Genomic DNA, 13,360 nt, shown 5'->3' with positions numbered 1-13,360 from the left:
GAACTTTTGTTCAAATTTTCATAAGAGAATAAGTTCTTATGTCACTGATATTGTTTTAACAGAATATAAAAAAGCGAGATTTGATTTAGGTTATTATTTCCGCCGATTATTTTGTGTATAATATTAATCGTTATATAGGATTCAGATTTTTTCTCACCAATATGGATGGTCACCTATCAGTTGGTCAACTTACTTAATATGGTGAAAACGTGACATAGGAAGTTTTACCCTGCGACCACAAACTGAAAAGATTTGAAGTTTTCTTTGGAGTTACTTTGCATAAAAAATCACAACATTACTGTATACAATTTATTAAAAAAGTACCAAGTTATCCTTAGAATCTAAAAAATCATCAGGTCTCTGTAAAACATCGGGCGCCATTTTATATTTACAAAAGTTTATACTTCTTTGCAAATATTCATAGCTTAATCCCGCGTCGTTGTCATCTGTATACATGTCACAATTTTTGGAAACTTCAAATTTAATCCACTTATAGTTAGCACATCTTCGAACTCCTGGATAGCTCTGAATGAGGTGAAGAACTGTTGGATGCGACAGACCAAAGAAGTCGTGACCTCGCGGCCTTGTACTAACTACGTTCAGTGATAAGGAATCATTAATGCTCTGCAAAAGGAGAGAATGGCACACATCAGGAGTGTCGCCAGTAATTGGAGGGCAGTGGTCATCAGATGCTATTTCAAATCTAAAACAAAACATATAATGATAAGAACATATTTGACTAATACTTAAAATTATTGTTTTGTTTACTATAGTTAATTCACTGAGCTTGTGAATATTTTGAGAGAGTCATAGGAGGAGATGTCAGCTTAAACATCCCTATCACTCTTCATTAATAGCTAAAATTAGCTTACTGTTGTAGATTTCATTAATTAAAAGAAGAAAAATAATCATGAATAATGGAAGTGTTTATTCATTAATTTTGATTAACAACTTTTCATTTGGGAATACTAATCCATAAACGACTATAAAATTTCAAAAATAAACACATAGAAGTTGGGTGCAACTCGGGACTGCAGCCCCTAACTGCATATTCTCTTGCAACAGGCCAAAAAAATTGCAGAAGATATTGATTGCGATTGCTAACTAAGTCTTTGCTGCTTCTCTCTACCTTGGGTCGTTTTTAACCAGTTTCCAATAATTCTCTTTGTGTCATCGGCCCATCTGCTAAGTAGCCCTTCTGCTGATCGCTAAAAGCTAAGTATCACATGACACCTTGCAGGTCACGATAGGACCAATTTCCACGAAGATACATTAATCCACACACATACATGAAAATATGAAGAACAATGCTGTGGTGAAAAGTTCATAGCGACTGTGATGTTATAGGTGTTGATCCTAAGTAAGGTTCTGAACCTAACGCATCAGCTAGTAATGCAGATCCAATACTTACAGACAATGACGCCATTCCTGTCTGACACAAGTGTTGAATACTCTACTATGGTAGAATCTATCACTTATTCAAAAATAAACATTTAAAGTTTTGTTTTAATTGATGCAGTTTTATTTTGCCATGATGCACTTAAACAATGTCTCTACAATGGACTCTTTTAAAATTTGCACTATGAAACTTCAGCATAATTGGTGTTTGCTGTGTGTAACTTAAGAAAAATCATTGATGTCGAAAAATGGATTTATATGGAAGAACATTTTTTCTCATATTCTTTTTATTAATAATACTTGACTTATAATAACACAACACTTTGTCAATCAGCTCCTTTCTGGTCCATGTTTCGCCATATTTCACCAAGGAAGTGATAAAATATTTGATAAAAAATTGTGCAAAAAAAATATTTTACAAAAGCAAGTATAAAAATATATTTCACACAATTTAACTTCCTAGATTACATTAACAACAGAATAATATAATAGCAGTGACAGGGAGCTGACTCGTCCCTAGAAAATCTCCCCATTTATCTAGGATTGGGAACAACAAAAATGACTAGAAGTGAATTTATAAAACACTCACCAAAGACAGAGTTATGATGGAAGTGATGTGACCAAACGACAAAATGAAAAATTATGATATTATCAGCATGTTATCCTCTAACAAAAATGCTGCGGCTCAATGAACCTGAATAGAAAAATTTTCTCATATATTTGTTTAGATTTCTTATGAATAAAAAAGTATATATTATAAGTGGATAATGGATTAAAAAGTATATATTAACAGTTCTCACCTAGGTATATCATTGGCATCTGATATTTTGCAAGTGTAAACACATTTTTGTGTTGGATCCTTTAAACTACCATATATCCTTGTTGAAACATATCCTACTGGATAAATTGCGTTTTCAGTATGAAATTCGGACCTAGTATGAACTACTTCTCCCAATGAATGCACTGTCAGCCGGCCTAATTCAATAGGAAATATTGGTTTGCCATTATGATCAACAGGTACAGGCTGAATAATCTTCTTTCTACCTTTTGATGAACTCTTTCTTGACTTTAAACTGGAAGAACGTCTATCTACAAACAGAGATGAAATTGTTAAGGAAACAATAATCTTTAGGGAATCATTTATTTCTAAATCACAGGGAAACTGCCTATGCTCAAAATTTGATATGTCACTTTAACAATAATATATAAAGTTATTAAAATTTTGTGAGTAATAATATTAGCCATAAATATGGTTAGATATACAAAATAAAGATATAACAGTCAAGTCTTATTTTTGCGCTAAGCTCATTATTCCAAGACTTTCCTCTCATCTAGTTCATAATTAATATTCTTAAAGTTTGTGCTGGGCATTCTCTTCTTCTTTTTCCTTGCAGATTCCACTCTAGGGCAGTTTTTGTGATACAGGAGCTAATTTTACAAAGTGTGTTGCAGATCCAACCCCATGTTCTAGACATTATTTCATTCTCTTTTCCTTCTGTTCAGTCAGGTGTAGATCTTCGTTTCTGATGGTGAACAGACTTGACATTCAACTGAAATTAATATTCTATCTTTGTCTTTGTGAATAATAGCAAGACCTCCAAACAGGGCTAAGCATGTTGAGATTTTCATATTCTCATATCAATATCGTCTTCTATACCTGTTTTATATATGTTATTATTATGACACAAATGGAAAGCATGAGAGCAGTGAAAATGAATAACAATAATGATACTATTCTGTTCTGTAATGGCTAAATGTACCTGAAGAACTCATATGCACTTTCTTTTTGGATTTCTTTTCTGAATTTGAATTGTTGGAGGAGATATGGGTTACACTTGGTCGACTTATAGGTCCATCTTTAGCTGCATTCTGTACTTCTAAAGCTACTTGAGGTTCGTATTCACATAATTTCTTTAAAAGAAACTTCCGTTCTTCTTTTTTAATAATTATATTCATCTGGATTTCCTCTAATTCGTCTACCAATGCAGCATTTTCCTAAAATAAAAAATTATAATATCGGCCTGTATTACAAACAAAAAAATCATCTTTTATTTAATACAATAAACTCACATGAACAAATTCTCTAATATTTCGCTTTAATACCATAAGCTTTTGTTTATATTTCCCGGTCGGACGTTGGAAGTTATTTCGCTGCATAAAATTGCTATTGTTAAAGTTTGAGTTAGAATAATCATACTCCATTATTAATAAATTAATTTTTCAGTCACAACCCGTAAAATGTAATTGCAAAATTGCAATAATAAAGTTATTAAAATAAAGACATTTGTAAACAAAAAAATTATTATTATCTAAATGTTATTTGTCATTGTCATTCACGTGTTGTTACTACCTGTAGACAAGAAAACATTGTGAATTAATACATTAGATAAGGGTAGAACATCGATGAGTAAAAAGACGTCGGTCAAATAGATTTTGTATATTTTGTAGTAGAGTGTACCTTACAGCAGCGTCACAAAAGATTTTATTCTACATTGGAATATATTTTGTAATTTCTTGGGGATGTTTATAAAAAAAGACTTTAATTTCTTTTATTAGAAAATAATAATAAACAATCAGAATGCCCATTCTGCTTGAAAAGATAAGTACGCGCATCTCGATGGCGCAGACGGAATCAGCCATGTTTTAAACGGAACCAGTGCTGTTCAGTGACATTTTATCTGGTTTGAATAAAAAAATTAACCCGGTTTAATTTATTTACGGCAACTATAGACATAATATGCACTATTTTATTCGTACTTTTAGTTGAAGAATATATTAAATTATTTCAAATTTACTAAATTATTAACCTCTTAAAATTTAAATTACGGTTCTGTTATAGCTTGTCACAAATTTCTCAATCTGAGACTGTGTTTCCGTTTAAAATATGGCGATCGCGTGCTGACACACTTCAAAGGCGGCATCTGAGAGTGGGCAATCTGCTTGTTATTTATTATGTGCTAATACCTGCATAGAAAAGTTGTTATTTTAAATATATATTTTTTTTAATTTCAAATATATTTTTTGAAAACGATTTCCGGAGTGGAAATCGAAACGTCAAACGTTCATTAAAAGTGTAATTTGTATTACAATCATTTGTGCTTTAATGCCAAATGAACATTATACTTAACTTAGGCATGCCACAAAAAAACAGTTTCATAGCCATTTTAAAACAACATATATTGTGTATTAAAGTTCTTTATTAAATGTGCAAAACTACACAGGTTCAATTTTTTTTATTAAAAATTGACATAAAAATTTATTAGATGTCCGCCTCTGGTAACCTTAAACCTAATGTGCTAATGTTCTGTTCGTGGCTCTGTTCTCTGTTGTTCCTGTCAGTAAATGCAACTATCTTCACATGGGTCTCGGTTTGACGTTTCATAAATGAATAGGTTATAATATATTATAATAATACCAAATAATTAAAACAAAACAAATGCAAAAATGGTTATTTACGGTATTTATATTGTATCAAAGTCTGGAGGTTTAATTTTTAATTATGATAATGTTGTCCCAAAAATCGAATTCGAAAGAAAGTTTACTTACCCCTTAGATATCAAATTACGTTCTGAAAACAAAAAAATTATTGTCGAATTTGGTCAAAAAGATGGAATTCAAGGTAATATTTTAACTAAGTATTATATCTGAGTATTTATTGATTTATTTTAGTTGGTCACGTATTAAATTCAGTGAATGGTATACCAGTTACTGGACTACAAATGGATAATGGTATTAATGCTTTAGAATTCATTGAGAAGGAAGAAAACTATCCTGTTACTCTACAATTCACTAGACCTAAAATGACAACCAATGAAAAAATATTTTTAGCAAGTATGTTTTATCCTCTCTTTGCAATAGCGAGTCAACTCAGTCCAGAACAAAAGTCTTCTGGTATTGAAGTTCTTGAAGCTGATACATTCCGATTAAACTGTTTTCAAACCCTAACTGGTGTTAAATTAATGATTATCTCAGATAGAACCCAGACTGGAGTTGATGTTTTACTTAGACGAATATATGAGTTATATGCAGATTATGCTCTAAAAAATCCCTTCTACTCTTTAGAGATGCCCATAAGATGTGAACTGTTTGATGTTAACTTAAAAAGTTTATTAGAACAAATAGAAAAAGGTGTAAATAACATATAAATAAATAAAAAACATTGCTTTTTTATTTTTATTCCAAATATAGACAATTCTCATGAAACAATGTTCTCAACTTTAACTTCATCATCTGTAAAGACAAATACTTTTATTTATTATAATAAATATAACATATTTATTTACAATTTTGAACATTTTTCATGTATACCTTATATTAATATAGATTTCCAATTTCTCAATTGTAGTATGTTTGATCTCAAAGTAAACTCATTAGATCAATGTTTGTGTTTAGTTTCCAAGAGGTCTGGATACAAGAATCTGTTTCATTGAGGTCTTTTTAATTATTACTTGTATCTATTTTCAGTTGATTACACTTTTGTGTAATATTGTAGATTATAGTTTTAAAGCCCAGGGGGTCTCCAAAGTGTGTGCTGTACTGTTGTCCTTAGCCAAAACGCTGTATATGCAGAGTCATCGCATTTGAGCAAAATCAGTTTTTGTTTAAATGTCTAGCCATTGAAAACTATTCAGATTTTTTTTTTGTTTTCTACTTAATATACATAATAAATATCACAGAATTCATATTTATACATAAGGTTGGCAAAAAATATCTTATTTGCTCTAAAAACTCTTGTTACTGCTTGTTCTTTCTAAGTATACTACATAAATTAACTTCTTCTTGCTTAAGAAGAATGCTGTACTGCATTTTCACTAAGCAGTTTATTAATTTATAATATAATAAATACATTATAATGATCAAAAAGGAAAATAAAATAAACATTTTTTTTATAAGAAAATAAGGTTTTATTACAAACATAAGCAAAATAATGAAACGAAAAGTATATTATATTGAGATATTTTGTTTAAACGAAGCGAACTTTATTCAGAAGTGGGTACGGGTATATTTAACCAAAAATCTTTTCTATTTTGTGGCAAAACATGTCCAAAGTTTTTAAGTATATTGTCACTTTTTTCGACAGGAAATTCACAAGGCTGATTTAAATAATCTGGAAGCTTTGAACCATTTTTTATAACTTTTTCTGTCAAAAAGTTAAGGCAGTTTAAAGGCTCTATTTCTGAATATGACGTTTTAAAAAGCAAGTTATAACTTCCTCGAGTCGCAGTTACTTGAACGATGTTTTTCAAATATGTGCGATATGGTTGCTTTAGTTTTTTCTGAGAAGAATGATTTGACCATTTAAAGAAGCCACTGTTCTTCATTTCTTTTATGTCGACTTTTCCACTGTTAAATACAAAGATGGGCAGAATATATCGACGAATTGTTCGATGATGAAAGAGGAGATCTAGAGCACATAGAACTTACGTCAGAAGAAATAGGTCCATATATTACAAAAGAAGAAATATTACACGCATTAAAAACAATGAAGAGTGGGAAAAGCCCTGGACCTGACATGCTTCCTATAGAAATCCTAAAAATTCTAGATGAGAAGCACATTGATGTTTTAGTGACACTCTTGAACCAAATTTATAGTTCAGGCGTATTACCCAAAGGGTGGTTAACGTCGATTTTTATTTGTTTCCCAAAAAGAAAAACGCAAGAGAATGCAGCGATTACCGCACCATTAGCTTGATGTCTCATGTGCTAAACTTACTACTAAAAGTCATCCATAATAATGATACACAATTTGGTTTTCGCAAAGGCTTAGGAACGTATACAAATACACAGATGCCTGGACGTCAATCAAGATATATACGTATGTTTTATTGACTATAATAAAACATTCGATAAAGTACGACATAAACAATTAATGAATGTCCTGAAATCAAAGAAGATTGACTACAACGACCTCAGGATCATATCAAATTTATACTACAAACAGCGAGCAAATTCGTGTTAACGAACAGCTGTCAGAAGAAATAGAAATAAGATGTGGAGTGAGATAGGGATGCGTATTGTCGCCAATTCTTTTTAATGTCTACTCCGAAGAGATCCTGAAAAACGCTCTTGAGGGTGAAACAGCTGGAATAAAGGTAAATGGAGTTCCCATTTACAACATTAGATATGCGGACGACACTGATCTTAGCCGAAAATATTGAAGATCTTCAGAGACTGGTGACCAGAATAGCGAAGTATGGAAAACAGTATGGTCTAACAATGAATGTCAAGAAGACGAAATTTATGAGAATATCGAAAACTCAAAGAAATAACTAGAATCTTCTAATAAACGGAACCAACGTCGAACAAGTGGACAAATATGCATATCTGGGAACAATGATTAACTCCACAAATGATTATACTCAGGAGATCAAAATCAGAATAGAAAAGGCTAGAGCAAATTTCAACAAAATGATAAGAGTGCTATGTACAAGGGATTTAAAATTGGAACTAAGAGTTAGGTTGGCGAGGTGCTATGTTTTTTCGACTTTATTTTATGCAATGGAATCTTGGACCTTGAATGCGACATCAATGAAAAAACTGGAATCATTCGAGCTGTGGGTGTATAGAAGAATTCTGAAAATATCGTGCACAGAACACATCACAAACAAAGAAGTTCTGAGAAGGATAATAGATTTATAAATTTAACAGATACTAAAATTAGTAATAGCGAGATACAACTTTTAGAGAAATTTAGAGAGAGAATATTTAGTTGTAGAATGTGAAGTAGCATTAAACAAAACTTACAACAATATCGAAAGAAGTGTCATTGCAAAATCTATTACCGTTGTGTCTAGTGGAACTAAAAAGTCATGTTACAAAGAGAATCAAACAGCCATTTCAATTAAAAATAAATCAATAGAAAACAACATAGTGTTTACAAAAGCAGACAAAGGTAAGACTACTATTGCTATAGATAAAATAGAATATAATAACAAAACAATAGAGTTTTTAAATAATCAAAATATTAAAACAATAAACAAAGATCCAACAGAAAAGTATCAAAAACAAATTAAACTAGCGTTAGAAAATTCAAAAGCAATAGTAAATTCAATAGAACTCAATATCATGCACAAAGAGCCTTCTAAATTATACTCTTTTATTAAACTACACAAACCTTATCACCCAATACGGCCTGTAGTTTCTTTTTATACAGCTTTGTCCAGTACGACCAATAGGCAATCATGGGATACATATTCTATGGTAAAGGCAATAGAAGCTGTTAATAAGGGTGAAATGGGGTGGCTCACGGCATCGATTCTTTTCAATATACCTCAAGCAACCCTAAGAAGGCATGCCTTGCAAAAAAAATTTATAACAGGCGAAAAATAACTAGGCAGTTTTAAACCTACTTTTTCCATAAAAATAGAAAGACAGTTGGTTGAACATTTAAAAATGCTAGAGTCAATGTTCTTTGGAACAACGAGACGGGACAGATTAGAGTTAGCTTATAATTTAGTAGTCAAAAATGGGTTTGAATATCATTTTAATAACCAGAAAAAGGCCGCTAGAAAAGATTGGTTAAGAGAATTTCGCAGAAGAAATCCAGATATAACACTGCGTAAACCCGAAGCCACATCTACAGCAAGGGCGCAGGCTTTTAATAAACCTCAAGTTTTTTAAAGTGTTAGAGGACACTTTGATAAAGGAAACGCAAATCTGCATTATCTACCTTGCTACAGCTGGTCGCAAACAAGTAAGTGCGATTACCAGCGCCGAACGAGGTTCTCACATTACAGTTGTATGTGCACTAACGGGAGCTATATTCCACCTATTCTAATATTTCCACGAAAAAATATGAAAAAAGGAATTAGCTGATCATACACCAGCAGGAACTTTATGTATTCCCAGAAGACTGGCTGGATGACGGGTCCAGTGTTTTTACAATGGTTGCAGCATTTCCAAAAATATACCAAGGCATCTTCCACCGAGAAGATTTTGTTAATTGTTGATGGACATTCAAGTCATTAATATCTTGACGCTCTTCTGTACGCCAAAGAAAATGGCATTGTACTTTTATGTTTGTCGGCTTGCTGTACACACCTCTCTTTGGTCCACTCAAAACCTATTATGACCAAGAAATAACCAAATGGCTCAAAGCTCATCCTGGTCGAGTTGTGACTCAGTTCCAAATTGGAGGCCTGTTAAATGAAGCCTATGGAAAAGTATCATGTCCAGAATGCTTCTTATGAATTTTCCAAAACTGGTATCTACCCAATAAACCCCGATGTATTGATGTATTCCCCGACTACATGTTTCAAGCATCTGAAACTACATATATTATAGTAGATAGTGTCAAACCTGCTGTAAACGTTTATGATAATAATGAAGAACCTGGACCTTCCTCTTCTATCACAGACGTCCCTAATGTGATGACAGCTCAGTCAAACTTGCAAAATCCAACAAGTGGCATTTTACTAGTGGTTACTCCGGAAGATTTTTAAGTCCAGTTCCAGTCGGACTATTTGTTTCCGGCCAGGGAAAAAGAAAGGCAAGGAAACGTCAAGACACTTCAATTCTTAACTCAACTCCAAATTTAGAGGAGGCAAAAGAAAAAGGCAAACCGAAACCAGAGATCCCTCCAAAAATAAAAAGAGCGGTAAAAAGAAATGTTTTTATAGAATAGGAGTCGGAAACCGAAAGAGAACCTTTTTCTGCTGATGAAGAAAATGATGATGCTGCTTGCATTTACTGTGTGTGCCGGACTAGACAAGAAAACAAAAATGTTTGTTTGTGAGCTTTGTACCGACTGAAGAATATCAATCGCTATTAATGTGTCATTTTGCTCGCCAGGTGGGGTAAAATGAACTTTTCTTGTTCATTTTTATGTTTGGCTTCTCCTACTTTGTTAAAAACTTGTGTGAAGTGTTTCAAATACTTTAGTTTGTGTTCCATCCAAGTTTTGTTTAAAAAAATGTTGTCTTTAAGTAAAATTTTCGGTTTTTTAAAAATGTATGTCATTTTGTACACCCTTCCCCTACTATATAAAAATTCTACTGTCCGAGAAATAAGATAAAGCAGTATCCCGAGACCATTTAGCTTACCAGGAAATAGTAAAATTTATAGAAACAAAAAATTGGTTCACTCAAGTTACATTATGTAGCCTTATACTAACCTATTTGAGAGATACAATTTCAATGACCAATCAATAAGAAAAATTAAAGAAATTGGGTCTGATACTAGATGAGGCTGCTGATAGTAGTAAAGATCAACACCTTATTTATTACAAACGCTTTGTGGACGATAAGATTGTTGAAGAACTTCTTTACCGAGAATACATGCTAGGTGTAAGGTACTGCATGTTATATGGAAAGCACTTAGTCACCTCGAAGTCATTGATTTTTGAAATTAATTTCATATTGGAATTAATAGATGTAAAAAATTATATAAAATCTAGGTGGCTGAAAGCTAATGCCTGGACATGCTATTATTACAGTTCACGATATCTTTACGTGAAAATATCTTATCCCATACAATCGTGTCACACAAAGAAATTATTCCTACATACTGACTGAGTGACTTTAAATTTCCAGATCTACTAGACTGCGGTATAAAAAAAGTTGTATATAGTTATAATTAGAGTGAGTACCACAGTTATAAATAACCCACCTCCCCCTCAACTTATTTTTAAAGCACCTGGACAGATGTTAAATCCTACTTAAAAGAAAAAACTAATTTGTGAATAAAATTTGTGAAAAAGTGAATCAAATCTCCAAATGAGCACATGCAGCAACTCAATACGTCATCCTAGGTACTCATACAAAAAGCAGCATCTGAATGCAAACCAACAAAGAAAAACGATCATCTTATAAGCTTATTTCAAATTGAACCAGCAGACTCTGATGAAGAAGTAATTGATGAAGCACATCAAATGTCTCTTCTGATAATTGTTTTATTCCTATAGTCCAGTCGCCAGAGAGTTGACCTCTAAAAATCATACAAACAAGCTGAATTTCGCAGAGAATATTAATTTTAAGACCCCAAAAAAGATGCAAAAAAGTTTACCACTTTTACCCCAGGGCTTCCCCCTAAAACCCCCCTCGTAGGGGGGTAAAAACGCAAAAAAATCGATTTACTAAAAATCTGTATATCGTAGAAAAAAATGTTTTAAAGCGACCGTCGATTTTGTATGTTTATTGTAAAAATTCGATATTCGATTCGACGGTAAAGTAAAAGTGGTAAACTTTGTTGCATTTTTTTTGGGTCCCAAAATTAATATGCTCGGCAAAATTCAGCAACACTTCACTTGGAAGAAACATGTTTGAGCCAAATGAAGAAAGCACTATTTGAAATTCCGGTAAAGAACCGGCTCCTGGAAAGAAAATTTAAACTTTTCATCAAAAACAATCACTCTATACAATGCCATACTTAAACTTATCTGATACCACCTATAGAACACAGTGTAAAACCACAATAAAGTTCGCTGAATATCATAAAAACAAGCCAGTATAAAGTGCTAAGATCGATATTGCATGCACCTTGGTATATAAGGTAGGTGCTCTCAGGGCCGCCGCTACCATGTGTGCCAAGTGTGCATCGCACACGGGCGGCCAACAATAGGGGCGGCCAAAAGCAGTCCACTGATGATAATACTTTTTTAAAACGAAAATAATTAAATAGTAATGATTCAGATAATTCTGTGAACTCTAATATTCCAAACAATAATAATTATTCAGTACGTGATAATACTTAAATGCGTTTCATTTATCATGTACAATTCTTTTTTTCATCCTAATCTAAAAAAAAATGTCAGAAAATATTATTTATTGTATGAACTTTTGCAGGTACAGTCATAAAGCAGTTTCGGGAATACTTTTTTATTCAAAGCGGCTGGCGACTTTCGGACTTCAGTTATTTGGGATTTCACACGTAGATACTTTACAAGAATTTAGGCAAGTGGTTGTAAAGTTTCTGTTATAATATTGTTCCTTTGGTTATGTTTATAGATGGGTTATTATGTCTTATGTTCAGTCTTAGTTGAGAATTCGATGAATTTAGACACCCTTTTGATAAAAGATTTTGTTTGTAAAATATAGTAGTGTACCCGTTTCTTTTGCACAGTAGGTACCTACTGTATTTCGAAGTAACGTCGAGATCAGAGCAATTTTATTCGTATACGCGTTACGGCTACATATTATTTGGAGAAACATTATTTGGACAACTTATCTACAGTGTTTTTGGATTTATTTTGTTAAATTCGCCCGGCTTCGTTCTTAAGTGATAATTTCAAAATGTCCGAAAGAAAAAGAAAACGACTTTCAGGTTTTTAATATAGAAAAATAAAAGAGGCAAAAACTGAGGAGAAAAAAAAACTTTGGTTGGCGGTTTGGCGGTGCAGTGGAATCATTTTTGATGAAAAACATACATGAAAATATAGAAGACTCGGATATAAATTTAGGACCTTCAACTTCAAGCGAAGTCCAAATCATAGAAAAAAGTACCAAACAATTGAATATTTCTGCGAATAGAGACGGATGATTTGATAACAATAATAGCGATAGTGCGAGTGCTGATGCTGAAACGCCTGAACCTGAAACCACCAACCAAGACAGATCAATAATTAATGTTCCAGTTAATCTAGATTGCAGTGTAGGAAGCTCCAGCATATACTTGGTTTCAGATGATTCCGGAAAATGGCCTGAAAATATGAATCCAAGTGAAGTTCAATTTGTTGTTGAAAATTTTCCTCAGCAAATTACAAAAATTAACTTCCCCAGAGATACAAAAATAGGAAATTTTCAGAAATTTATTATTATCGCACATTACCTAATCAAGACCAAATTCATCGCCCGTGGTTACTTTACTTATTATCACTAAATAATGTTTTTTGTGCACCTTGTAAACTGTTTTGTTGTGATGAAAGCAGCCGACAATTACTTAGTGGAATTAATGGGGTAAGTGACTGGCAACATTTAGCTATTATTTTAAAAATACATGAATCCGGTGCAGCTCATATAAAATATTC

The 13,360-nt window shown here is 32.5% G+C and overlaps 2 protein-coding genes across 2 annotated transcripts; one reads left to right on the top strand and one right to left on the bottom strand.

The window, feature by feature from the left end:
- Nucleotides 1–301: 301 nt before the first annotated feature.
- On the bottom strand, nucleotides 302–3,735 carry LOC140442630 (transforming growth factor beta regulator 1). Its single transcript, XM_072533635.1, has 4 exons — nucleotides 3,469–3,735; nucleotides 3,159–3,393; nucleotides 2,199–2,487; nucleotides 302–703 (listed from the first exon to the last, which is right to left on the bottom strand). Exons 1-4 carry the CDS (start codon nucleotides 3,598–3,600, stop codon nucleotides 313–315), a joined length of 1,047 nt encoding a protein of 348 aa, XP_072389736.1. The 5' UTR covers nucleotides 3,601–3,735; the 3' UTR covers nucleotides 302–312.
- Nucleotides 3,736–4,738: 1,003 nt separating this feature from the next.
- Nucleotides 4,739–5,574, top strand: Trs23 (trafficking protein particle complex subunit 4-like protein Trs23). The gene is made up of 2 exons (XM_072533634.1): nucleotides 4,739–5,017; nucleotides 5,068–5,574. The coding sequence occupies exons 1-2, from the start codon at nucleotides 4,843–4,845 to the stop codon at nucleotides 5,541–5,543; spliced, it is 651 nt and encodes a 216-aa protein (XP_072389735.1). The 5' UTR covers nucleotides 4,739–4,842; the 3' UTR covers nucleotides 5,544–5,574.
- Nucleotides 5,575–13,360: the final 7,786 nt, after the last annotated feature.

This window comes from Diabrotica undecimpunctata, chromosome 6 (assembly GCF_040954645.1).
Source record: "Diabrotica undecimpunctata isolate CICGRU chromosome 6, icDiaUnde3, whole genome shotgun sequence".
Classification (NCBI taxonomy): Eukaryota; Metazoa; Arthropoda; class Insecta; order Coleoptera; family Chrysomelidae; genus Diabrotica; species Diabrotica undecimpunctata.
The sequence above is the reverse complement of the archived record's forward strand: the minus strand, read 5'-3'. Positions and strand labels throughout refer to the sequence as shown.

What these genes read in the sequence shown, in the direction of transcription:
- Trs23 (XM_072533634.1), top strand. Translation starts at nt 4,843, where the DNA reads ATGGTTATTTACGGTATTTATATTGTATCAAAGTCTGGAGGTTTAATT. An exon ending in TCAAAAAGATGGAATTCAAG is followed by an intron (nt 5,018 to 5,067) that starts GTAATATTTTAA and finishes GATTTATTTTAG; the next exon opens with TTGGTCACGTATTAAATTCA.
- LOC140442630 (XM_072533635.1), bottom strand. Translation starts at nt 3,600, where the DNA reads ATGGAGTATGATTATTCTAACTCAAACTTTAACAATAGCAATTTTATG. An exon ending in ATATTAGAGAATTTGTTCAT is followed by an intron (nt 3,394 to 3,468) that starts GTGAGTTTATTG and finishes TTTTTATTTTAG; the next exon opens with GAAAATGCTGCATTGGTAGA. An exon ending in AGTGCATATGAGTTCTTCAG is followed by an intron (nt 2,488 to 3,158) that starts GTACATTTAGCC and finishes CTCTGTTTGTAG; the next exon opens with ATAGACGTTCTTCCAGTTTA.